The sequence below is a fragment of the Cricetulus griseus genome, chromosome 5, assembly GCF_003668045.3.
Source record: "Cricetulus griseus strain 17A/GY chromosome 5, alternate assembly CriGri-PICRH-1.0, whole genome shotgun sequence".
Lineage (NCBI taxonomy): Eukaryota > Metazoa > Chordata > Mammalia > Rodentia > Cricetidae > Cricetulus > Cricetulus griseus.
Genome location: NC_048598.1, coordinates 97,321,401 through 97,348,523, shown reverse-complemented (window position 1 = coordinate 97,348,523; position 27,123 = coordinate 97,321,401). Strand labels below are relative to the sequence as shown.

Below are 27,123 nucleotides of genomic sequence, written 5' to 3'. Positions count from 1 at the left end.
TGTCTCACCATGAAGCCATTCTTGCCACCGTCCCTGCAGTGGAACAGGCTGTTGCTGGCCTGGAAGAGGAAGAGGCCACTCTCACTGTGGAAGTCGTAAGAGGTGATACCGAAGACACCCAGGCGCTTACGCTCGCGAAGCAGCTCCTCCTCTCGAGAGTAGACACCATGGTGAGGTGTGGCCTGGGGACACAGGGGACAGGGTCTCACTCAGTTCCCCACTGTGACACAGGACATTTCATGTTGGCCGCAAAGTCGTGATGTTCCCCTATCCCATCTTTTTTTTGGGGGGTGGGGAGGGTTGTCTTTTGTTTGTTTTTTTGGTTTTTTTCTAGACAGGGTTTCTCTGTGGCTTTGGAGCCTGTGCTGGAACTAGCTCTTGTAGACCAGGCTGGTCTCGAACTCTGTGACCTGGCCTCAGACCTGCCTCTGCCTCCCGAGTGCTGGGATTAAAGGCGTGCACCACCACCGCCCGGCGCCTCATCCCCATCTTTACTACGGGTGGTGACATCCTGCCCCTGCCCGTGCTGATGCCCTCTGGGGCGCTCCCCCACCCCTTCCTGATGAGAACATTCCATCTGAATCCATAGCTCTACCTATAGAACACATTCATGGTTTCTCTAACCAAAGCTACCTGGACCCACGTGGCCCGGGCTAGCCTGGAATTCACTACTTGGCAGAATATAACCCTGACAGGCTTGCACTGTCACGCCTGGTTTTTAGTGACAGGATGGCACCCAGGGCTTCCTGTGTTCGGTTGAGTGATCCATGCCCTGAGCCTCAGAACTGGGCCAGAGTGCAGCTCAGAGCTGGGGCGTGGACAAGGCAAGTGTGAAAACCTGGGTTCCATTCCCAGCACTGTGCTGAGCGGAAGGCTATCCAGGAACTAAGTTGGGAGTGAGTAGGCAAGAAGAGGGTCTCAGGCATGCCACTGTGACAATGTTACTGCTCCCTCTGAGTCGATGCTAAAGCCACAAAAGCCACAAAGTGCAGCCATGCCAGGGAGTCCCCTTCACTGGGCACCTCTGGGCAGTGGTATTAATCATTAGCCAGGCCATGAGTCAGCCCTCATTTGAAGGTGCAGATAGGAGGGAGAAATGGTCTGATAAGTGTCCTGGTCAGAACTCTGTTCCCGGAAGCTGGGTGTGGCATAGATGGCTCACCTGGAAGTGGTCCAGCATCTGCTTCCAGGAGAGCAGCAACAGGGCCTCCTTCCGTACCTTCTTGGGGATCTCAGAGTAGAGAAGGGAGTTCTCACGGCTGCCATAGGGCATTCCTGAGGAAGGGGTCAGAGAAACCTCAAGAGTGGGGGTCCCACCTGAGAGGGCATCAGGCCATGGCACTCTCTGTTTCTAATTGGAGCCCCCATGTCTATCACTATGTGCATGGGTAAGCCAGAATGGACATCAGGTGTCTCCCCTGTCTCTGCCTTGGACATACAGGGATCTGCCTGCCTCTACCTCCCCAGTGCCAGAATGACCACCATGCCTGGGACTCTGTCTTTTTTGAGACATGGCCTCCCACTGACTCAGCGACCTGGCCAGTGAGCCCCAGATCCCTTCCTGTCTTCCCCTACGAAGCACCGGCACCAGGGTGACAGGCCAGTCAGCATACCTGGCTTTGACACAGGTGCTGGGGATTTGAACTTGGGTCCTCACACTTGTGCAGCCAGCACTTTACCCACTGAGCAGTCACCCTGGCCCCGCTGTCTGCTTTCTTCAGGCTCTCCCACCCTGAGATTCAGGCCCCAGTGGTTGTAGCATCCACTGGAGGTCAGAGAGGGCGATGGAAGAGCTCAGCTCTCCTACAGTCAGGTGTGGCTCGAGAGCAGTGGTTCTCAAAACCTTCCTGATGCTTCAACCCTTTAATACAGTTAGTTCCTCAATGTTGTGGTGAACCCCCAGCCATATCATTATTTTCACTGCTACCTCATAACTCTAATTTTGCTACTGTTCTGAATCATAATGTAAATATCTGATATGCAGGATGTCTGATGTGACCACTGTGTGGGTTGCAACCCACAAGTTGAGAACCACTGCTCTAAAAGGTTCCTCTGTATGAGAGATGCTGGCAAAGACGAAGGACTAAACCAGTTTCAGATGAAAGTAAGGCTAACCCTTAGGGAGAGGAGGGAGGGATGCGTGCGTCTGTGTGGGGTGGTGGTAGGGCGGGGGGGGGGGGTGTCCCACAATGCTCACAGCAGGTGGCTTCCAGGGTGTGTGTCCTTCTACTACAGTCCTGGCTCCACCCACTCCAGGCGGGATGGAGGATAGCTCCAACCACACCCTCCTCAGGCCCTGCCCAAGGCTCCTATGGGCATCACCTCTGAGCACATCTGGATTTGGACCCTGACTGAAAGACATGAATGGTCACTGAGGGAAAATGTGCAACAGACTAGGGACAGGAAACTGCTTGTGTCGATCGAGAGTTCCCTCCATCTTCTCAGGAGGCAGCAGTCTCCATGGCTGGGTCAATCTCTCATAGAAGCTATCAAGCTCTTTGTAGCGGATCCCTGGGCATCTCGGGGGCTGGGCACCAGGCTGTGAGCATGAGCCAGCCCCTCTTACTCCACAGTTCAGTGGTAGCTGCATGTATGCATCCCCTTCGGGTGAGAGTGTCCTGTAGCCCAGGCTGGTCTCTGACTGGCTATGTAGTCAAGGATAATCCTGAATTCTTCTTGTTCTTCCAGCCTCCACTTCCCAAGAGCTGGGATGACAAGGGACAAGTGTGTCCCCCACAGATGGGGAATCTCAGGTCACAGTGCTGGGCAATCCCATGGAATGTAGCAGCATTGTCATTATCAGTTAAGTGGTCAGCAGGGGTTGGCTAGCTCCAGCATGCCTCAACTTCCCCTCTGTGGTCAAGAAGGCTGGGGACCAGCCCTGATGCTCCTCTGAGTCCAGAACAGTCCAGGCACATTCGGGGCGCTTGGTAGCTCAAGAATGCGGCGTCTCTTTGGTGGCTTGCAGGACACATGACCTCTGCCTTACTCCACTTCTACAGCTTGCCAGGACTGTTTGGTTTTCTGAGACAGGGTCACTGTAGCCCGGGCAGTTCTGGAACTTGCTCCGTTGCTCAGACTGGCCTTGAACTCAGAGATCCATTTGCCTCTCCTGAGTGCTGGGACTAAAGGCGTACGCTATTGGGCCTCACACCTTTAAGAATATGACACAGGGGCTGGAGAGATGGCTCAGAGGTTAAGAGCACTGGCTGCTCTTCCAGAGGTCCTGAGTTCAATTCCCAGCAACCACATGGTGGCTCACAGTCATCTATAGAGAGAGCTGATGCTCTCTTCTGGCATAGTCATACATGCAGATAGTGCATAAAATAAATAAATAAATCTTTAAAAAAAAAAAAAAAAAAGAATATGACACAGGGCCAGTAAGAGGCCTAGTGGATACAGGGACTTGCCACCAAGACTGATGATTTAAGTTTGAGTCCTGGAACCCACACGATGTAAGGAGAGTAGCAAACTCCCACAAGCTGTCCTCTGACCTCTACACATGTGCCACAGCATATGACCCCCCACACACAAATAATTAAGAAATGTAGGGAGTGAGACACTGTAAGGTGTGACTGTCCCTCAGTCCTACTGAAAGGCCCACGCTGAGCCTGTGGGATGGCTGTTCCCCAGCAGTGGCCTGCTGCCCTTGGGGCTTTCGAAAAGGAAGTCCAAGGCAAGTCTGTGCCAAGGACATCAAAGCCACCACCCTCCACAGCTGATTAACAAGCAATTACACCAATGGCCCGGGCCAATGCATTCCTGGATGGGCCCACAGTGCTGGCACCACAGCCCACAATGCCTAGCATTGGTGCGAAGGTAGAGCTGACTGGTGATGTCCTCTCTTTACCTTGGCTGCCTCACCTAACTTACCGGCTCTGCCCTCACACATGTGCGCCCTGGTCACCCTGCCCAGCCCCAGGCATGGTAGGTACCCTGGTCCCACACCCACACTGACTCTAGACACCAAGGAGTGTGGACTTGGCCAGCCTGGTGGGGACCAAGCTGGACTAGAGTGCTCAATACATCTTGAACCCAAGAGTCCAGGTCTCTAGGCCTCCCTGCCATGACAGAGGTGCTGCTAGCAATGGAATGGGCTACTAGCCAGGGCCAGTAGGTCCTCTCAGGGCTCAGCCCATCCCTCACAGAGGACCCATGACGGACTCTCCATGCCCCACATGGGCCCATGAGGACATAGAGGTCCTCGGCCACATTCTTAGGGCAACAGGGAAGCATCAGCCAGGGAATCTGCCATGCCCCCACCTAATCCTGGGTACCACCTGGCACAAGGACATGGTATAAAGAACTTGGAGGAACCAGGAGGCGATCTGAGGCCAGTACTATCAAGTAGCAGTTAGTGAGACCACAGGTTGACTGGAGAGAAGCAGCCATGTCCACAGAGTTCTAGTCTCCTCTGCATGTGTTTGGGGGTCTGTCTTCACTACACATTCATCTGTGGCCCTCCAGTCCCATGAAGACCCCCAGCACTCTGTGCTGAACCCTGAGGAGACACACATGTACAAGCCACATGTGAACAACCACCACCTGGGCCAATTTCATTCTTTCTCCCAGAAACCTTAAGACCTCAAGAAGCCCTGCCTACCCAAGCCAGACAAGATGACTGAGTAGTCCAGTTAAGCCAATGAGATTCCTTCTCCAGAAACCCTACAAGCTCAAGGCCCTGCCCACCCCAGTCTACATGCTCAAGTCAACAAGGCACAGACTCCTTCCAGAGACCTGGAAGAAGGGGGCTGAGAATTTGCAACCCTACTCCAAGGCCACAGGAGCCAGGGTGAAAGGTTCACAGAACCCAGGCTGGGACAATCAGATTTCTTCTCCCAGGAACCTGGAGCCATAGGGTCAATTCCCACTGCTGGTAGGAAAATAGCTAAGGTTCCGGCATGGACCCTGAAAGAGGTAGCCTGGAGACAAAGTCATGGTCTCATGAGGCTCTGGGTTGCAGGTGCCTCATCCTGAAGCTGGTGGCTTTATGTCCTGACTCTCTGAGCCATCCCCAGGTCCCTGGTACCAGGTGCACATTGTGGCTCAGAGAGTTCTGTCCTTTCCCATGGTCCTGGGAAGCTGAGATGTCTCCTCAGAGAAAGAAACAGCTGTGTCCTGGGCCTGAATTCAAAAGTCACTGTCTTTATGGAGACAGGGCTCTGTGGCTATGGCTGTACTAATTAATGCTCTACAGCTACTGGTATCCTCAGAAAACCAAGGTAAAGGGAGATCTCAGACAGAGAAGTAAGCCATATGATCATGGAGGCAGAGATGGGAGTGATTTGATCACAAGCCGATGGATACGGCACACTTCACAAGCTGGAAGAAGAGACAGGAAGGTCCTGCCAGAGCTCCAGAAGGAATGTAGTCTGGCTGTCATCTTCCCTTCAGCAGGTGCAGGCTGAGACTATGCAACAGTGGGCGGAGCCACCACTGAAAGGTGGGGACCCAGCAGTGATGAAAACACTCAGCAGTGTCTCTGGAGCGTGGCTGTTGTGGCTCATAGCTGCCACACAGTCACTCAGCAGTACAGCAGTATAGCAAGATCAACAGGCTTGTTCTCAATCACTGCATTTACGGTTTGGTGGTTTGCAAAATTCCATGTGACTTGCTCCTGGGATAGCTCTGAAGGGGAAGTATGGGGACAGTGGGAAGAGACTGGCCACCCAGTGTCCATCTTGGCTCCTGTCATCCATGTACGGTCAGCAGCAGGCAGGTGACAATGTTCAATAATTCATGCATTCAAATGCTGAGACCCAGACATGCACAGACATGGCCTCCAGGACCAAGGCCACCATGACCAGCAACTACACTGGCTTGGAGGATGACGAGAGGCACCTGTGCTAAAAAGTGTTTCTCAACTGGAGGCACCAGCCCCCAGGAGTCCTGGGCAATGTCTAAGGCTGTGACACTGAGGAGTCCCACCACAAAGTGAGCATATACAAAGCCTAGGACACCCACAAGTGACCCAGCTGGAGTCCACAGTGCAAGGGAACCATACCTCTAGTCAACAGCCAGGAAGCACGCTGTTTACAAGCAAACAAGCCGGCTGATTTCCAGAAGGTTCTTTCTTCTAGCTCTATAGGCCCTTTAGGCCTAGTGGGGCAGTGTCTGTGCCCTGCGGACACTTCCTGTCTATACGCTGGGCCAGGCACAGGCACTTCCTGTCTATGAGCTGGGGCTGGGTGCAGGCAGAAGCTATGGAAAGCCTGAGGGATCACACCCAAGGTGCTGGTGGCCCAGCGAGAACACAGCTTGCCAACAGCTGGACCAGGACCAGGTGCCTCCAGGTCCTGTGGCAGGATGGTGAGCCACACTACACGGAGATGGTGCCAATCTTTGAGCCTTGGAATCTGCCATAACACATCACCACACAGTGAGTTCCTACTGGAACAGCATCTGACCTTCCCACAGGGATCTGAGTCCCATCCTGTTTACCCAGAAAGCCCTGCCCAGCCGGCACCAGAGGCCCGAGAAGTGGCCCAGCTGGAAGTAGTTTCTAGACTCCGAGCCACCTGGCCAGCCATGAACTGTCACCTGAATGGCTGACCCTGGCAATGGACTGACATTGCCTGCCCCAGGCTGGTAGCTTCTGAAACCTCTGGCACCCCAGGCCTGCCAGCAAAGGGCAGTGGGGGTGGGGGCAGCTTACCCAGGTAGTAGAGACGGTGGGAGTGGGGGCCAGACTCGTCAGGCTTCTGCACAAACTGGAAGTCGTGGGGGGCCTTGCTGATAATGAGGCCCGACGACTTGCGGCTGCCATGGATGATGTTACGCAGCCCGTCCCAGGAGTGCTTCTGCACACAGAAGCGCGCTGCCGTGTCATCCATGTCGCCGGCCGCCACCTGCTCAGTTGGGGAGACCCCACTGGACATTCTTTGGGACTCCTGTGATGGCAGTGAGAAGCTGTGGAGGGAGACAGTGCATGAGAGAGGGTGTCTTCATGACAAGCTGCCTTCTCCATGGATGCTTCCAAATCAGTCATTCTGGGCAGTCACACTGTCACCCAAAAGTGTCTCTCAGGTTACTGCAACTTGTTCACCCTAGTCTCAGGAGAAGCAAGGCTCTGCTGAGTTAAAGCGGGACTCCAGCTGGATCCATAAGACTCCTTCAACTGAAGCGCTTCCTGGTCTTCCATGCCTTAGTTGAGTGTGGTTTAGGGGTGGAGCCCCTACCTAGAATCCCTCAGTGAGGGGTGGGGGTGTGGTCAGGGTAGAGCCCCAACCCAGAATCCCCCAGTGAGGGGCTGGGGGCCTGGCTCAGTGGTAGATGATAGACTAACAGGGACTTCAGGCTGTAAGAGGCATAACAAAAATCCAGTGTTTTCTGGTGTTCAAGGACCCCCTCCTGTGCCTTCCAGCTCTTGAACACCCCCTCTTCGTAACTGTGTCCTAGAGAAACTAGTCCTTACTCAGATCCTCAAACGGGGAGAGTCCACTGCGTCTGTCTCGGGGTACATGCCATCCTTTCGGTGCCAGACTTTGTCATCTTAGGCTGACTAGCTTTTTGAGACTGGATTTCTCTGTGTAATAGTCATGGCTGTCCTGGAACTCTCTCTGTAGCTCAGGCTGGCCTCTAACTTACAGAGATTCATCTGCCTCTGCCTCTGCCTCCTGGGAGCTGGGATCAAAGACATGCACCACCACCACCCAGCAGGTTGACCAACTTCTAAACCAATCTCAGCTAAGTACTAAGTATGAAATAGGTCCTTAGGAATCTTCTCGTGCCATCCATCCTGAGATGGCTGCAATAGTCTGTCCCTCTCCACTGGGCTGTCCCCAAGCACGTTCCACTATGCTTACTTGACGAATGCCTGTCCCACTCATATCTCTCCTCAGCTGTGGCATCCAGTACCCTGTGGGCATCACTGGCAATGAACAAATACTTGAGGCTTCCAGATGAAAAGCCAATCCTGTCACTGTGCACAGGGGACACCCGCAGGGGCCTTCACACAGACATCATCCAGATGAGAATCCTCCAGGCCACCTCTTGTCCATGCTGGGACTGGCCACCTCCCAGCAGCTCCCTCCCCCTCACAGCCACTGGGCTCCAGCTCTGTCTGAGCAGGCCTGGACCAACCAGGCAAATATTTGCTTTAAAGAAATCTAAACACCCAGCCAGCCACAGTGACCCAGTTCTGGGTGTGCCAGAGTGGCTGCGGGAAGCTCCAGGGGCTGAGATTCCTCTGCAGGTTCCAGGGCCCCTGCCACAGTACCTCCCTGGCCTCAGCACTGGCAGGAAGTGAAAACTGACACACAAGGGTCAGGGCTTGGGGGGGGGGGCCCATGCACAGCTGGGTGGGACTTTCACAGCTGTGACTTCCAACTCCTCATCAACTCCAGACCACAATGGCTGGCCTGGCCACACATTTAACCCCAGCAGAGGAAGGAAGACTTCGGAGTCCTGGGCCAGCCTGGGCACATATCTGTAACCAGTGCCCAGGAGGCCAAAGCAGGAAGATGGCAAGTTCTACCCAGGTCACTGAGTGACACTGTCTCAAAACCGAAGACCAGGAAAAAGTGTGCAAGATGGCTAAGTGAGCACTTGTGACCTGATCCTACCCAAGAAGCACTTGAAAGTGGAAAGAGAGAAATAACTCCATAAAACAACCTCCAGAGCTTCCTCGGGACATGTAAACATACATTCACAGATAGTAATAAATGAAAGGAAAAAATAAATCAGAGAAAGGGCTCCTACAGGGGACAGGAGTGAGACCCCAGACTGCTTTGAGAAGCAAAGACATCACTATGAGAGTCAGGTCTGTCAACATCTTTTCACTCTGACTTTCAGGAGTCCATTGTACAGGTAGTGAAACTGAAGCTAGGGACAAAGCCAGGAGACGGGGCCTTCTGCTCCCAGGCTCCTCTGCCACACTGTGACCAGCTACAGCTCGGGAAGTCTCTAAAAGGCAAGTATGGCAGATACAATGGCCAGGGTGGAGCATATCCACCTGGAAGCAGGCTCACCTCACCTGGCTCAGTATTCTTGGCAGGGAGATACAAGGAGCTGTGGCTCTCCCTCTCCCAGAGGGCACTGCCATGGCAGTTGCTAATGAGACGCTTTGAGGGTGCAGAACAGTGGCCTCAGATGTCCCTAAGGCCCCAAGTCCAACATCCCAGAGGAAACCAGGGATTCCCAGACCTGCAATTCATCCTCAGGGTAGTTGGACAGCAAGAGCAGTGACAAGCAGAAGCTGCTGGCATCGAGCCAGAAATCTGAGCCAGGGAAATGCCACGGACTGGCTCAAGTACCTCCAGACTGGGCCAGCCCAGTTCAAGCCTTGTTCAAGCAGGAAACACAAATTGCAACCTGTGGGTTACCAGAAGGGGCCCCTTCAAGCCGTTAAGAGTCCCTTCACACCTGTACAGGAGAGGACCTGAGAGGGCATCTTGCCTTGAGTCACCGCAGAGGGTCCACGTTGCAAAGATTCGCTCCAGAAGGTGGGACATGAAATGAGACATCGGGAATTTTGGATGTGTTCTGGAACCTTTCGGCGTGCACTCCAACTGGGCTGAGACCTGGGGCTATTGCCTGGCAGTGCCACTTGCGTCTCTGCTATCCCGATGCAAAATGGGGACCCAGAGAGGGGCTGGGGAGTAAACACGTGACGGCAAGGCCTCTGCCTGCACCAACCTGCCCCGCAGTTCCCACTCAAGAGTTTACACAGCTGGGGATGAAGTCGATGCCAAACCACTTAACAAACCCAGCCACCTACACCTTCTTCCTGCCCATCGGCAGGTCGCCTCCACAGCCTGTAAAGCCACCAGCTAACAATGTCTAAATCTTGGGGCCATGGTCAAGGCTGCTGGAGTTCTGATGGCTTATTTCCCTGGGGTAGGAAGCAGCAGCCCTTACATGCCTGACTTTCTGGAGGAACCTCAGAAGGAGCCTGTGGGAGGGGAAAAGGCAGAGACACAGAAGAAACCAAGGCTGGCGGTGCTGAGGAGTTCAGGTGGGAGACATGGCAGTGCCGAAGGGTGTGACTTGACTTGCAGATGCCCCACAGTAGGTGAGGGAAGGGAGTCCAGAGATACAGGACCTGCGTCCCACCTGAGCTGTCCTGGCTGATGCCTGGGGCATTAGCAGTCAAGGCCTTACAGGGTAGATCTTGAGCCTGGACTTAAATGCAGCAGTGAGACTGGGGCACCATAGGTACAGGGACCACAGATGTAAGGGTCACCATGCCCAGATCTTGTATCTTGGGAGGCCCTGCTCTAGACACCCCCTCCCTGATCCCTCCGGGCACCTAATTAGAAAGTGGGTGCTGGGCTAGACCCCAGGGTGGAGGAGTCTCAGGCCTCTGCAGCCCATTTTGGGCCTCACAAAGCATGGGATTCACCGAGGTCTCTGCTGCACACACTTGATGTGTACTGTGACCTGGGGGGTCACTTCTGAGGGCACACTCATGAAAATGAATGCAGAGGAGCTGGATGGCCTGTGCCATGTCACCCAGGGAGGAAGGCGCATTTTGGGGACTCCACAGTTAACCAGTCTATGGGTCAGGGTTCTCACACTTGATGGGTCTGTCCCAGCAGACCTGTGTCCAGGTCTGGGGACTCCTGTGATTGGCATGAATTAGGATGGGAGATACTGTTAGCAAGAGAGGAGAGGGAGGAGGAAGGAGATAGAGATGGAAGAGGAGAAGGAAGGCAAAGAAAGAGAGGATAAGGAGGAGGAGGAAATGAACCCTGAGTCACTGTAGAAGCCTGGAGTGACCTAGTCTAGGGTCCATCCCTACTGCCACCTCAGGCACCAACAGAGGGGAACAGGTGCAGGGAGTCACTAAACTGACTGGCTGTCAGGGTCCCACCCCTCCCCCACCCCAGCCTCCCTCACTTTCTTCTTCCTCCTGATCCAGATGCAATTTGACCTTTGACACTGACCCATTGACTGGCAGTGGGGGGCTGCAATGCCAGCAGTTGACCTCTGCCTCCAGAAGGGCTATCCCATGGCAAGTGTCTCACTGGGTCCCAAGCAACAGCAACTTACATCTTTTGTGGGGTGGGTTTCTGGGGTTCAGAAGTCCCTGAGCACCCTCCTGCCTCTGGGATACCTCATCAATGAAGGCCACACCACCTGCACTTCATACCTTCACCACAAACTGAGCCCACCTTTTCCACCTTTTCCTGTTTGTCTCCACATCTGAGTAGGGGGAGCTAAGTGCACACAGCAGTTGGGCTCTATGTACCTGCTCCCCTAAGACAGGACCTGGATTCCATTCCAGGGAAATGTGGGAAAAGAACGTAAGCTCCAATCTGTCCTTCCTATCAGCTGCTCACCCCACACGACAGCTGCCTAGGAAAACTTACTTGGAGGACATCATGGTCTCAAGGGGGGTGACTATCAACTGGGGACCCCAGGAGATGTGTGGGGACACATGTGGCTGCCCTGACCAGGAGAACTTGGCCAGGGGTGGGTGGAGGGCTGAGTGCTGTTCAGTACCTAATAGGGACCAGGATGCCTCACAGAGAGCAACCTATGCCAGCGTCCTCGAGAGACTGACATTTCCCCTCTGAATTACTGCCCCAGCCACCACCCAGCTGCCACCACTCTTCTCAAAACAGTCTGACAGCCTTCCAGATGTTCGATGACACCTAGACACAGAATGGAGGTTCGGCCAGTATCCCCCATCCAGTGCTGAAAAGCAGGGTCCCATGTCAGAAGAAGAAGGGAGAGGAGGAAGGGTTCAAACCAGCCTACCACATCTGTGCTGTTTGATCCTAGAGAAGCCCCAAACCTCACTGGGCCTCAGCCTCCCAAAGTTATAAACCGGGACTACAATACCTATACCTGGGGCTATGGTGAAGATTAACAGGAATGCACACATAAAACATCTCCATAATGACAGCTGTCAAATGAATGAGCCATTAAACAAACAAACAAAAAAAAAAAAAAAAAAAAAAAAAAACAACTATCATGGTGATTGATGCCTGAGTGCTGGGTACTGTGTCAGATGTGCTGGGGAGGAGAAGCCACGCCTCTCCCATCCCAGCCTACTCATCACTCTCCCTTTGTCTCCCTGGAGCCCTCAGAGGGCAACTGGAGAGAGGAATGCGGGTAAGTGTCGGATGTGCAAATCACTGCAGCAGCTGCAGCCATGGCCCTTGGTGACTGACCCCAGAGTCACCCACAAAGTCACATCCTGTCAACCTCTGCATTCCAGAGCAAGCAGACCCAGAATGCCCCTAGCCCATCCCATAGACTGCCTGGATGCCCGAATCCCAATTTCACTGACCTTCTAAAGGGTCCGAGGAGCTTCCATGGCAGCTGCAGGCGAGGGGCACGGACCTTGACAGAACAAATGTGGCGTTAAGGTGCGCAGATGGGAAGAGTTGGCAAGAATGGAGGGGTTGGTGAAGATGAGGGGCTGGCAAGGATGAGGGGCCGGCAAGGATGGAGCAGTTGGTGAGGATTGGGGGGCCGGTGAGGATGGAGGGGCTGGTGAGGATGGAGATGCTGGTGAAGTGCTTGGCTTCTCACTCACTTTCCATGCGGGCGGGAGTCTCCGCCTGTGCGGTCTAACCCTATCTACCTGGTTAGACTCTAACTGAGCCTCCCAGCCCCTCGGGGCTGCCAGCATGCCCTGGGCTGCACTTGGAAGAGACGTGTCTCTCAGTGCTCGGTCTCCCCAGGACCCAGCTGGGAACTGTCGACTGTATTCCACACCTCCTGGGCACCAGTCCCAGCTCCTCGAAAGCAGGTTGGTGATTGCCCAGGGGGCTCCCAAGGGAGCTTGGGTGGGAGGCTGGACTATAGAGTGGATAGGGAGGGGTTGGGACGGGCCTAAGGCCTGGACCCTGAGGGTGGGGCTGATGATACAGGGATTGAAGTCGGAAGCTGAGGACTGGGGGTTCAAGGTAATCACGGGGAGAAGGGGTGAAACAGAGGTTATAAATTGACTCTGGGAGGGTATCAAGCTTGGCATGGGACAATGCGGAAACCGAGGCAGAGGATAAGGGCTGAGTGAGGGATCAGGCTTGGGGAGAATCAAGCCGGGGGGTGGGGTGGGGATGACCAGGCTTGGAGGAGTCAGGCTGGTAGGGTCATTTGGAGAGGTTCATGCTGGGGGTATCAAGCTTTGGGGTATCAGGATTGAGAGGAGGGTCAACCTGGAGTATCAGGCCTTGAGGAAACAAGTTACGGGGTCAAGTTTTGGGGATGAGGCTGGAGGGATCAAGCTGGAAGTGGAATCAGGTTTGGAAGGGATCAGGCTTGCGGCGATCCGGCTTGGGAGATCAAGATGGGAGAGGAAGAGGCTTGAGGGGATCGGGCTGGGGGTGGGGTGGGGGTATGAGGCCGGGAGATAGGGTTTGGCGGAGACGAGGCTGGTGGAGGCTGGCGGAGGCTGCTCGGACGCCGGGCTGAGCCGCGCTCTGCGATGAAGCTGGCGGCGGCGTCTCCGCAGCGGTGCGGCAGCAGCTCCTGGGCGCGGCCCGGAACGGGCGAAGCGCGGCGACCGGGGCGGCGGGGACGACGAGGACAGGCGCGCGGCGCCGAGGCGGGCGGACGGCGCCTGCCGGGGCGGGAGCCGGCGAGCCGGGGCCGGCGCTGCTCACCGGGGCGCGGCGCGGAGGGCGAGTTGGGCAGGGGGTCCCCGGGGCCGGCGGCGCCTCACGCGCGACGCTCCATGCCCCGGACGAAGGCCCGGAAGTGGAGGGCGCGGGGGGACAGCGAAGGCGGCGGACACCGGGGACCCGCCGGCGGTGCCTCCTTTGACCCGGAAGTTGAGCTGCAGGAGCGGCGGCTTCTGATTGGATAACGTCAGGGCAGAACCATCAACCCCGAAGTTCTAGGGGGGCAGCGCGCGGGCGCGTCCGGCGCGGAAGGCCAGGCCAGCGGCGCCACGCGGTCCCCCAGAGGGCTGCGGCTCGCACACCCCTGCGCCGGTCCCCGTGGGCCAGCGGGAGCCTGCGATGACCTATGAAACAGACCGGAGAGAGGGAGAGAGAGGAGAGGAGACAGACAGACAGACAGACAGACAGACAGACAGACAGACAGAGGGGGAGAGAGAGAGAGAGAGAGAGAGGAGAGGAGAGAGACTCAGGCGTCCGTGCAACGGTGGTTCTGCCTTCCAAGCAGTTGGGCTACTAGCCCTCGTTCCATACCGGCCAACGCATCTGTTACGATGTCTGTTCTCAACTTACATTTTTATTTGCTTGAAAATCAACTTTCAGCTTCATTAAACAAAACAGCCCTAACCGTGCTTGCTCGCGGCAGTCATCCCAGCCCTCTGGAAGCTGAGGCAGGAGGTCTGCTAGGAGTTCCAGGCTAGACTGAGCTACGAAATGAGATCGTGTCTCGGAAACAAGGACCTTAAAATAAAAATCCCTAAAATACAGAATAGACACGGAGGACAAAAATAGGGAGCCAAATAATTGCGGCTGTGGGAAAGTGGGTTAATTTTGATCGGGTGAGGTTCTGCTGATTGAGGCCGTTGCCCTTAAGCCAAACTACCTTTGGTCAGTTCCCGGTCCCCGCATGATGGAGAGACCTGGCCCCGAAATAACTCCAGAGGAACATGCTATCAGATACACCACCAAGGATTTTGTAGTTTGAAGCAACTGCTAGCTTACGCCCTTCCAAACTGGGGAATGTGGAACCCAAGACCTCCCACTGGAAGCAAGCACTCCAGATCTACATCCCAGCATTAAACTTTAAGCTTTTACTTCTTATTTCTCATCATTTTTGAGACAGGCTCTGGCATTATGCCACATTGGCCAACCTAGAACTAGTATACATCAGGCTGGCTTTGAACTCTCAGAGATCCGCTTACCTCTACCTAGACCCCCGTTTTACTTTTTGTCCATGTGTGTCTGAGTGAGTCTGTACCATTTAAGTGTGACAGAAGAGCACCGTGGGGCCCCTGGAGTCACAGCCAGCCCTGTAGGTGCTGGGAACTGAACTCCCTTTCTTGCTGAACCTTCTCCCGCCAGTCCCTCAAGAGCTTTTGTGAATAAAGTCACATTCCCCAGAAGTTGTCATAATTGGGTTCCTGGGGAAGGGCAGCCATTGTTTGGCGAGTGAGCATCTCCTGATGTTGTTTGAGTCCCTCCATTGTTGATACTTAACTTCCTGAATAGCTAACCAGTTGCCTGGATATCCCGAGGGTAACATTTTGAACAAAATGTTGCAACCCGCTTTCCTTTCCAGGAAGCCTCCCCAGAGACACCATGTGTTACACAATTGCAGGACGTGGCTCAGGGCCTAGCAGCTCTCCTCTTTGCTGGCGGAGCCATCTGCTCCTCTCTCCTCCTGTCCCAGGACTGAGTCCCCTTCCCTTTCACACATGCCTTAGGAATCTCATCTTCATTTTGAGGCAGGGCCTCATGTAGTCCAGGTTATCCCAGAGCTCACCATCTAGCCTAAGTTTATCTTGAACTTCTGCCTCCAGCCCTCTAGTGCTAGGGTGACGTGTGTGCACAACCGTGCCTGGTTAATGTGTAGCTGGGGATGGAGCCCAGGGTCTGGTGCATGCTGGGTCAGAGCTGACAGCAAGCCCCAGTCTCAGCTTGAACTTGAAACTGAAAGTGTGTGATATGGAATGGGGAGAGGTTCTCAGTGGTCAGAGGTGAGCTCTAGCACTCGGGTGGAGGCAAGAGGATCAGAGGTTTGCCTTGGCATAGCCACACACTGCTGAAGACAGAGAGGGGCAGTCTGTGTCTCTGTGTCTGGGACCAGAGGAGGGTAAAAATATAACCCTGGCCATATGAACGACAGTCATTCCCCCATCTGGCAACACTGGAGCCTGGAATTCCTTCAGTTCTCTGGTCACAGGCCCCAGTGGAGAGTGGGGGTGGGGCACCTTATATAGGGGGCTCCCAAGAAGCCAGGCTCAGGGAAAGCTGGCTGCACTCCAAACTTGCATTAAGTACCCCCCCAAATTCAACGTAGGGTCCAAGCGGGTAGGGGGGATGCTTGCAGACAGAGACAAGGAAGAATGGGGAGGGACTCGATGGAGATAGGGAACAGGCAATAGGAGGATGTCAGCTGCGACCTCCAGATCTTGGGTTCACTCTGGGGAGCCTCACATTCAGAAAGCGGTTTAATAAGAGGCGCCCCCTTGAACCCAGGAGCACGTGGGCTCTATAAGAGAGCGCACAGTGGGAGACCCGGGAAAGCCGCCATTGCCCTCACTGTCCAATCAGCCCCTCCCTGACTCTGGTCTCAGTGGGTGGGGTGAAGGGTGGGCCCAGTGTAAAGGAAGCCCCGCCTTATCCCTGAGGACCCCCTCCCCCTACTCTTCAACCTCCCTCCTCCTCCCCTGTCCCTGGGCCTGTGTCCCAGGAGCACAGGGCTGGAACCTGGGGCAAAGCAAACCTTTCCCACCAGGAGGAGATGAAGGAAAGGTTCCAGAGCTCAGTTTCCTCCTTCGAAGACTGGCCGCTGCGGCCGCAGCCAAGGGGCTTTGCAGGAATATTCTAGAGTGAAGCCCACGGCTCTGTGCACCCTGAGCCCACAGGCCTCTCAGCGCTGGGGGCATCTCAGGTAAAAGGGTCCAGCCATGCAAACGCCTGAGTCTCCCAGCTGAGGGAGGGAAGGAGGGGTCTTTTTCGTTGATTTAAAATTTTATTTATCACAGGGGGCACGTTTATCACAATGTGCATTGGAAGTCAGAGGACAACCTGAAGGAGTTGGGTCTCCCTGCCTTCAGGTAGGTCCAGGAATCGAACTCAGGTGGTCAGGCTTACCTTCAGATGCCTCTAACCCTCTGCCTGCCTTTTCTTTTCTTCTCTTCTCTCTCCCCCCTCCCTCTCTCTCCCTTCCTTTTTTTTTCAAGACAGGATCTTGATATATAACCTAAGCAGGATTCAAACTCATGATCCTGAACCCTCAGCTTCCTGAGTGTCAGTGTGACATGTCCAAGCTACCACACATGACTAACTTCCTAAGTTTTAAGCCCACAGGTATGTCATACCACTGGAATTCCCCCCTCCAGTCTCCACCCCAAAAAGGGCTAAATTAGGCCCTAAACCCTCTATTATTTTATCCCCAAAGTCCTTGACATCTGTGTAAAGTCTTGAGAAAACAAATTCAATATAGAAACTCTGCCCTTGCCCATCTGAGCTCAAAGTCTGACCACATCTCTCAGCAACCAGCTGCTCCTTGGTGGGGGCAGCAGCTCTCTCAGCCTCAATTTCCTTACTTGCAAAACAAGACCCCAAAGGGCCATAGAAAGCTTTTGGGACCTAGAACATGGCAAAGTCGCACACAATAGTAAAAATGCAAAGTTCACAAGCATAGATCTCTGATTTACACCTCAAAAAATGAGCTTGCTGGCTGGAGAAATGGCTCAGAGATTAAGAGCACTGGCTGTTCTTCCAGAGATCCTGAGTTCAATTCCCAGCAACCACATGGTGGCTCACAGCCATCTGCAATGAGATCTGGTGACATACATGCAAGCAGAACACTGAATATATAATAAATGGATAAATCTTTAAAAAAAGAAAGAAAATGTTTTTTAAAAATGAGCTTACTGAGCAGTGGTGGTGCATGCCTTTAATCCCAGTACTAGGGAAGCAGAAGCAGGTGGATCTCTGAATTTGAGGCTAGCCTGGTCTACAGAGTAACTTCCAGGACAGCCAGGACTACACAAAGAAACCCTATTCCAAAAGCAAACAAACAAACAAAAAACAAAATAAAAATTTAAAACTGAGGGTGCTGAGAGTGCTCCATGGGTAGAATGCTTGCTACCAATTGTGAGGACCTGAGTTTAGAGCCCCAGCACCCATTAAAATCCCAGGCACTGCTGGGCTGTGGTGGCACACGCCTTTGATCCCAGCACTTGGAAGGCAGAACCAGGCCAATCTCTGTAAGTATGAGGTCAGCCTGGTCTACAGGGCGAGTGCCAGGATAAGCTCCAAAGCTACACAGAGAAATTCCATCTTGGAAAGAAAAAAAAAAGATGGAGAGAGCTGGGCATGGTGAGGAATGCCTTTATCCCAGCACTAGGGAGGCTGAGGCAAGAGGCAGGTAGATCTCTCTGAGTTTGAGGCCGGCCTGGTCTACATAGGACAGCCACTACTACACAGCAAGAACGTGTGAAAAAAAAAAAAAAGAATCAAGCCCCAGAAAAAGACATAAGGAGCCAGAGCAGGGGACACCACAGGAGAGCCCTGTGTGGCCAGAGGAGGATGGGGCCTCAAATCTTTCCTGTGTGGGACACCTGTTGGGTTATCTTGGCTGTGAGCTGGATGCATCTGGAATCTACGAACATCCAAGCCAGCATGCACACCTTGGAGGGAATTTTTTTAAAGATTGATTTTATTTATTTATTATGTATACAACATTCTGCTTCCATGTATATCTGAACACCAGAAGAGGGCACCAGATCTCATAACGGAAGGTTGTGAGCCACCATTTGGTTGCTGGGAATTGAACTCAGGACCTTTGGAAGAGCAGTCAGTGTTCTTAACCTCTGAGCCATCTCTCCAGCCCCTGGGGGTTTTTTGTTTGTTTGTTTGATTTTTGTTTTTGTTTTTGTTTTGATACAGGGTTTCTCCGTGTAACCTTGGCTGTCCTAGAACTTTCTTTGTAGACCAGGCTGGCCTCGAACTCATAGAGATCCACACATGCCCCAGCATGCACCAGTGTTGGAGATCCAAGAATTCCCCTTCTGCTTCCTCAGAGCTGTGTGTCATAACCCTAAAAGGCTGGAGAGATGGCTCAGTGGTTAAGAGCACTGGTTGTTCTTTCAGAGGACCCGGGTTCAATTCCCAACACCCACATGGCGGCCACCAACTAGTTCCAGGGAATCTGACATCCTCACACATGAAAGGAAAACACCAATGCACATAAAATAAGAATAAACAAATCATTAGGGGAAAAAAAAACCTAACATCAGGGGCTGGAGAGATGGCTCAGTGGTTAGAACACTGACTGCTCTTCTAGAGGACCCGCATGGCAGCTCACAACTGTCTGTAACTCCAAGATCCAACACCCTCACACAAATGTACATGCAGGCAAAACACCAATGCACATAGAATAAATAAAAATAACTAGACTTAAACTAAACAAAACAACCCTAACATCTCTGTGGTCTGTGTCTTCATCAGATGACGTGGCCGTGGAGCTACCAATTCCTACCCAAGGGTTAGAGTGGATGACAGTTGAGGCTGTGGCTCAGTGGTAGAGTGTTCTACTGGCTTGCATGGAGCCCTCCACACTCCGACCTAGAGACAGGAATGAGACCATAGAGACCTGGACAAATGACACTGTGTTGGTTGCACACACAGTTAAGGGCAGCCTCTCACAGGAAATTTAGGGGTCTGAGAGGGAAAAAAGCCAGCTGTGGCCCTTTATAGGGGCTAGTGAGGGGTTTGGGAATGAGAAGCTTGTCCGAGCTTCAGAGGACTATGCAGACCTGCAGTGTCTCTTTCCTGGAATTGTTCCTCGGAGGAGACATGCTATCTTGGAAGACAGTCTGTCTCAGCAGACACTGTCTGCACTGACCAAAATGGCTGAGCAGCATCAGCTGGAATCTCACAACCATAGCACTCCAACAACGTTCCCCCCACCCCCCTCAAGTCCCCACAATGACTTAACTACAGTCCACATTGGTCCTTTACTGCTGAGTCCAACATGAGGGGTCGGCGAGATGGCTCGGTGGGAAAGATGCTTGCCACCAAGCCCAAGGACCTGAGTGCAGATCCACCATCACCCCTGCCCCGCCCCAGCACCCATGTCAAAAGTAGTCATGGTGCTGCTGTGTTTTTGTCTGATCCCAGTGCTGAGGAGCTGGAGGCAGGAGAGGCCCCGAGACTCACTTCACTGTCCATCGGCTTAGCTGGATCAGCCAGCTACAGGTCCAGGGAGATGCCCAGCGAAAGATGGAACTGGGCATGGTGGCCATATAGTTTTTTTGTTTGTTTGTTTTGTTTTTTCCTTTTTCGAGACAGGGTTTCTCTGTGTAGCTTTGGAGCCTATCCTGGCACTCTGGAGACCAGGCTGGCCTCGAACTCACAGAGATCCGCCTGCCTCTGCCTCCTGAGTGCTGGGATTAAAGGCGTGCGCCACCAACGCCCAGCCCTGGTGGCCACATAGTTAGCCCAAGCAACATGGAGGCAGGAGGATCCCTGTGAGTTCCACATCAGCCTGGGCTACACAGTGAGACTCCAATTCAACAACAAAGAAGGAGAAGGAAAGCAACAAAAGCAAATGCTGAGTCTGATATCTGACCTCCACACACAAGTAATAAAAGTAAATCAAAGTAGCAACTTAAGAGTGGAGCCTGCAGAGGTTAAGAGCGCCGACTGCTCTTCCAGAGGTCCTGAGTTCAATTCCCAGCACCCACATGGTGGCTCACAGCCATCCGTTATGAGATCTGGTGCCCTCTTCTAGTGGAAGCAGAATGTTGTCTACATAATAAATTTAAAAAAAAAAGAGTGGAGCCTGGGGGTTGGGAGGTGGTGGTGCACGCTTTTAATAACAGCACTCTGGAAGCAGAGGCAGGCGGATCTCTCTGTTTGAGGCCAGCCTGGTCTAAATAGTGAGTTCCAGGACAGCTAGGGCTACGCAGAAAAACCCTGTCTTGGAAAAAAAAAAAGGAGTGTGTGGGGGTGTGTGTGGAGAGATGGCTCAGTGGTTAAGAGCACTGGCTGCTCTTCCGGAGGACCTGGGTTCAATTCCCAGCACCCACATGGCAATTCCTGGGGATCTGACACTATCACACCAATGCACATAAAACAAAGTTTAAAAAAATTTAAAAAAGAAAAAAAAGGAGTGGACCCTGGCCTGGGCTGTGCTGGCAAGGAAAGGGGAGGGACTGGGGGGAGACTGGCTCTGCCCAGGATTGCTGTGGACACAGACAAAGCAACAGTCATCCTGACAGCTCTGAGAGGCTAAAGAGGAGCCAGTAAGGAGTGGGGACTATGGTAGTCAGTTTTCAGTAATTTAAGAGACATCTGAGGGCCAGCAAGATGGCTCAGTAGGTAAAGAGGCTTGCCTCTAACTCTGATGACCTGAGTCTAACCCCTGGAGCCCACATGATGACAGAGAGAACGACGCCTATAAGTTGTCCTCTGACCTACGAATGTGCACCATGGCACGCTTATGCATACACAATAAATACGTAAAATGTAAAATAAAATAAAGAAAGAAGAAACAATGGACCTGGGAGAACCTATTGACAAAGAGAAAGGTTTGGGATGGAGCCCTGTGGGTACAGCGCTCAGCCAGCGAGCACAAAGCCTTGGGTCCCATCACCATCATGGAAACTGGGCGTGGGGTACACGCCTGTCATCCCAGTACTCAGGAGACCGAGGCAGAAGGACCAGCAGTGGAAAGTCATCCTTGGCTACACAGTGAACTGAGGCCAGCCGGGCTATAGGATCACTCTTCTCTCTCCTGTCTGTATTCCTAATCTCCATCTTCCTCCCTCTCCAGCCATCTCTCTTTTTGTTTCTATATCTGCCTTTCTGTCTCTCTACCCCCGTCTCTGTCTTCCCACTCCCTCCCCCCATGTCTTTCATCTTTCTGTCTCTCCATCTCCAATCTAGCCTCCCAATCCCCGTTGCCTTATTGCCTCTGGCCTCCATATTATATCTGCCTCTTTGTTCACCTCCTATTCTCACCCTGGAACCCTGATTCTACAGAGCCCCCCCTTATGGCAGTGGCAGGTGTTCAGACAACCAGACACCAGGGGGATTAGCTGCCCCACATCTCGCTCACCCCACAACGGTTCTGTCACTGACACCAGGCACTGATTAATTGTCTGCCTCCACCTGTGAAGCCCTCTTCAGGGTTAACAGAGGGCCACTTGCCTGATGGTATCCCTGCACCTGTCAAGCTGGGTCTCTCTGATCCCTGCTGCCTGGCTAGGACCTCCACCCCCACCTGAAGGGCTGGGGACACAGAGTCTGCAGTTCATAACAGTCTTTTTAATTAAAAAAAAACATTTATTTCATGTATGTATGTATGTGTACATGAGCTCCTGGGATGGTCAGATGTTAATGAGTAGAAGTCTATTCCCTCTGTCTACTGTGTGGCTCCAGGGGATTGAACCCGGGTTATCAGACTTAGAGATAATCACCTTTTCCTGCTGAGCCATCTTGATGGCCACTTAGACAGCACTGAAGTAAACTGGGTGACATGTCCATCTGCCAGGCTTTCTCTGGATGTGTGAGCCGTGTGTGCATTTTCCTCATCACCAGATTTTTTAAACTTTATTTTTAATTTAATTATTTTACGACAGGTTCTCATTGCATAGCCCTGGCTGGCCTGCAACTTACTAAGTAGACCAGGCTGTCCTGGAACTCACAGATTCACCAGCCTCTGCCTCCTGAGTAATGGAATTAAAGGCCTGCACCACCAAGATAGGCTCATTTACAGGAAGTCACACAGCTGTTCAGCAGAGTCAGCTCTTTGTACCCCTCTCCTCACCTTCCCTGGAGCATCATTTTGCATCATTCTAGAACATTCTCAGAGCCAGAATGTAGAACTCAATGCAGCACTGTCAACTAGACAGAAGGCTTCCATTAGTTCTTTTTTTAGACAGCAAACAGAATCACAGAGAGACAGACAGGGAGTGACAAGGGAAGCCCCCAAGCCTAGGCCACATGTCCTGAGCTTCCACCTCCCAGAGTCATCAAGGATGAGCTGACTACTGACGCCTCCATTGACAATATGGGAGCCTCCTGACCCCACAGTCCCACTCTGAACCACCCCCCACCCCTGAGTCAAGACCAAGGCTGACCCCGCCATGAGCCTTCGGGGGAGTCTCATGCCCATAAAAGTACCCCAGGTCACCTCCTTCCATCACAAGACAGATGCTCACGCACCACCCACTTGGTCCCCAGGCTGGAAAACTCCACACAGAACATCCTTGTCACCATGCTGGTCACCATGGTTACCAAAAGATGCTGTCTCTGTTTGCAAGGCACTCTTTCTCTCCCCTCCCTCCCCCAACATTCCTCCATTCCAATTTGATGCCTTAGAATAAAAATTTACAGCACTGGGGGGCTGGAGAGATGGCTCAGAGGTTAAGAGCACTGGCTGCTCTTCCAGAGGTCCTGATTTCAATTCCCAGCACCCTCATGGTGGCTCCCAACCATCTCTAGTGAGATTGGATGCTCTCTTCTAGTATGCAGGTGTACATGAAGATAAAGCATTTGCATACACAAAATAAATAAATCTTAAAAAATTTCCAGCATTGATTTTAATGGGGGTAGAAATATATAATATGGAATGTTCTAGAAAGAGAAGTTAACACAGGCTACACCAAGGCCCAGTGATCACTACCATTATGGATGCCTCCCCAGACACTGACTACCATGTGTTCAAGCTGGAGAATGGACTTGATGGGTCCACCAGGGCCCAGAGTGGGTGGGTGGGGTAACAGAGACTTGTGCCCAAGGCTGGCTGGTCCTTCTGGCAGGGTAGGGGTTCCTGAGAGCTGACCTGCCTCTCTCCCTCCCATCTGCATACCTAGCTCCTGCCTATCAGGGAAGCACGCCCAGGCCCAACCTCCTGCCACTCAGCTTACCTCACAGGCTCATGTCAGGCTTCCACACTTCACCTCCACATCAGGCCCTAGCCAGCATGAGAGTCTGGACTAGATTGGAGGTTGCTCACTTTACCTAAAACAAGTCATGTTTCCTTGGACCTCAGGGCATTGGATCTGTTACTTTGGACCTCAGATGGGCATCGTTAGAACTGAAAATAGAAGAGATGGGCTTACATTTTTAAAGTTCCTTCTAATATATTTTATGTGTACAGGTGTGTGGCGTGGTGTGTGCAGCACCAGTGGAGTCCAGAAGGGAGTGTCAGACTCCTGGAATTGGTGTCACAGGTGTCTGTGAGCCGCCCTGTAGGTGCTAGGAATCAAACCCCAGACCTCTGAGAGGGCAGCAGGCACTCTGACCACTGAGCCATCTCTCCAGTCCTTCTTACTTTTTGTTGTTGGTTTTTTTGTTTGGGTTTTTTTTTTGGGGGGGGACAGGTTTCCAGACAGTTTTGTCTGTGTAGCTTTGGAGCCTGTCCTGGAACTCACTTTGTAGAGGAAGCTGTCCTTGAACTCACAGAAATCCACCTGCCTCTGCTTCCTGAGTCCTGGGATAAAAGGCATGTGTCACAGCTGCCTGGCTCATCAGTGTATTTAAAGAAAGCTGTTGCCAAAGGTCATCAAACCTGCCCCCCCACACACACACCTCTGCTACAAAGTTGCTTTAGACTGATCTGAAACATCTAGAATGTTCTACAATGTAACACATTTAACAATGGTGTCAATAAACATAAACTATAAAAAAATTTCAAGGCACACTAATAGGTTTTCCTTCTATTACAAAAAATAATGTACCAGTGTAGACTTTCATTTTTATTTACTTTTTTTTTTTACATTTAAGGATTGAGAGCTAGAAGCCTTGGGGGAAGTTGGTAAAAAAATATTAATTTTTTTAGCTGCAAAAGTATCTGTTAGTAGGAACTCAATGCCTGCTGGGTGGCTGTGGTTTTCATTTTCTTCTCTGATTTCTTATTTTAAAACCACCTACAGGGAATTTGTGCTCTGTAATAAGAAAAATACAACCAATGAAATTCTCTTTAAAAGAGTTAATGAACCTGGCATGACTCACACACTTTTTATCCTAGCACTCAGAAGGCAGAGGCAGGTAGATCTGTGAGTTCGAGGCCAGCCTGACCTATAGAGCAAGTTCCAGGACAGTCTGGGCTACATAGTGAGACCTTGTCTCAAATAACAACAAGCAAGCAAACAAAAGATGAAGAGTCACTGAGCATCCTGGACACCTCGGGTCCCCTGGGGGTGGAGACAGGGTTTGACATCAGCCCAGGGTCCACTACAGTGAGTGTTGAGCAGTTGGTTGGGTCTGCCAGCTGTAATGCTCATCTGTCCAACCAAGTGAGAGTTTATTTTTTGACATTTTATTTATTTATTGGTGGGAGGCACAGATGTACCATGGCAACCATACAGGGGTCACAAGACAACTTTTGGATCCTGAGGTCAACACTCAGGTCAGCAGGCTTGGTGGCAAGCACCTTTTAGCACCCAGCCCTTCTGCAGGCTCAAGGGTTTGGTTTGCTTTCGTTTCTTTTTGTGATGCTGTGCAGAGGAAACAGCCCCCCCCCCGCCTCTGTTATTATGTTATTTTATTATCAGGAATGTCTGTGATGGAACTCCATCTCTTGCCGGGCGGTGGTGGCGCACGCCTTTAATCCCAGCACTCGGGAGGCAGAGGCAGGTGGATCTCTGTGAGTTCGAGACCAGCCTGGTCTACAAGAGCTAGTTCCGGGACAGCCTCCAAAGCCACAGACAAACCCTGTCTCGAAAAACAAAAACAAAACAAACAAACAAACAAACAAAAACTCCACCTCTTGCTGTGCATCTCATGCTAGTCTGGAACCTGCAATCCTTCTGCATCAGCTTCCTGGCTCTTTTCCTCCACCATGTGTCTCCGGGGAAATCAGACTGGTGATTAGTCCTGGCAACAGTTGCCTTTACCCAGGGTACCATCTCACTGGCCCCGTGACTCTATTCCTTTTCAAGATGTGTTCCCAGAAGCCCCCAAGCCAGATTTATCCAAGATGGAAATGCCTGCCCTACGCAACCGCATCCAAACTCTGTTCAAACCTCTCCATCCACAAAAGTGCACACAGTAGACGCCCAATGTTTGCTTCAATGGCAGGATGGATGTTGTGGTGCCCGAAGGGTGGGCTCCTGTTTCCAGATTTTCCTGCTTTGCGGGCGGTGTTTTCCCAGCCCCCAACCTAGAACGGAGCGCATAGCTTTCCCACCTTAATTATGGTAATTAGCACTAAGACTGGGGGGAGTACGCGGGAGGGGGAGGAGGGCTTTGGCCCGGCCTGACCTGCTTCCCCTCAGGCATACTGATTGGTCCACGTCTACCATGTGACGTGCACCATGGACTTGTTGCTGGGCATCCGTGTTGCCATGACGACTCACTGTGCTGCTGAGTGCTGGGAGAGATGAAGGAGTCTTTGGAGGGACAGCAGACCCATCCTCCCCTGCCATCCTCCCCTGCTCCCAGGCCTGTCCTCCAACCCAGGCGCCCCAAGTCCCCGCCCCCACCCAGACATAAGGCCCGGCCAGCGCATGGGTGGCAGTCAAAAGGTCAGGCTTGAGCAGGGACCAGGACATTCAGGGGCAACAACACATGCACGCATGGACAGGCCAGTCTCAGAGTAGGTGGGCACACGCTTGCTGGTGGCCACTCCAGGCTCACAGCCTACATTCAGAAGAGGATGGGGGCTGGCAAGATGGGTCAGTGGGTAAAGTAGCTTGCCGCCAAATCTGAAGAACGGAGTTCAATCCCAGGATCCACACAGAGGGAGGAAAGACCTGACTTTCACATGTTGCCTCTGACCTTTGCAGGGTTCTGCATATACAGTCACACAATAATTAAATTAAATATATGCAAAGTAGCAAAAACAATCCAGAACCCCAGTGGCTTCTCCCTTTAATGCTTCACTGGTTGAACACATTTTTTTAAAAATCGCATTTTTTATTTTATTCATATTAGGAATGTGTATAAGCCACAACACACCTGCGGAGGTCACAGAACTGCTCTCCATATGTAGTTCTTCCCTCCCGTGGTGTGGGTCCCAGGGATGGAACTCAGGTAATCCGGCTTTAGTGGCAAGCCCACTTACATATTGAACCATCTCCCTGGCCCAGAGATACATTTTTACATCTGAACAGGTTACAGCTGCTCCCTGTGGAGTCAACACAGAACAAACTCATAAAATTTAAATGTCGGTCTCCTTTTACCCAGGACACGATCCATAATCAAATGTCACTGTCTGTCCCCATCTTGTTCTTAGCAGTCTTTTGTTCTCTAATCTCGGGTCCAATCACAATTTTACATTGCAATCTCGCTCTTGCCTGAACTGTCCTCAGCAATGAAGGCGTGTTCTGCAGATGTTCACTACACAGAGCTAAGACGTGGTACCCTGTTTGGACCAGGCTGACCTTGAATCCTCTCCATCCTCCTGTCTTAGTCTTCTGAGGACAATGATGAGAGCTATGTACCACCATACCTGGATTCTGTCCTTCTGTTATTTATTTGTCTGAAGTTTTGGGAATGGAGCCCAGAACCACCCAGATACTAGACAGACCAGCCCCCAACCCCCCACTGGGGATTCTAGGCCGGG

At 52.4% G+C, this 27,123-nt stretch overlaps 1 protein-coding gene and 1 long non-coding RNA gene across 4 annotated transcripts in view; one reads left to right on the top strand and one right to left on the bottom strand.

Annotated features, from left to right (window-relative positions):
* Positions 1-13,691, bottom strand: part of Dpp9 (dipeptidyl peptidase 9) — a 30,715-nt gene extending 17,024 nt beyond the window's left edge. The window contains exons 1-5 of one of the 3 annotated variants that reach the window (XR_003485599.2): positions 12,488-13,459; positions 12,239-12,291; positions 6,656-6,909; positions 1,163-1,275; positions 9-182 (exon numbers count right to left, since the gene is read on the bottom strand). Coding sequence is in view for 2 of the 3 variants with exons in the window: in XM_027416867.2 (XP_027272668.1) it covers positions 9-182; positions 1,163-1,275; positions 6,656-6,909; positions 12,239-12,291; positions 12,488-12,928 (1,035 nt within the window). In the remaining variant the exon portion in view is untranslated. Of the gene's footprint in view, positions 1-8; positions 183-1,162; positions 1,276-6,655; positions 6,910-12,238; positions 12,292-12,487; positions 13,460-13,559 lie in introns of those variants that run through there. The other 2 variants (XM_027416869.2, XM_027416867.2) reach the window with 2 other exon arrangements.
* Positions 13,692-13,708: 17 nt separating this feature from the next.
* Positions 13,709-18,769, top strand: LOC103160500. The gene is made up of 3 exons (XR_003485600.2): positions 13,709-16,488; positions 16,583-16,654; positions 18,495-18,769. It is a non-coding gene; the product is annotated as an uncharacterized LOC103160500 (long non-coding RNA).
* Positions 18,770-27,123: the final 8,354 nt, after the last annotated feature.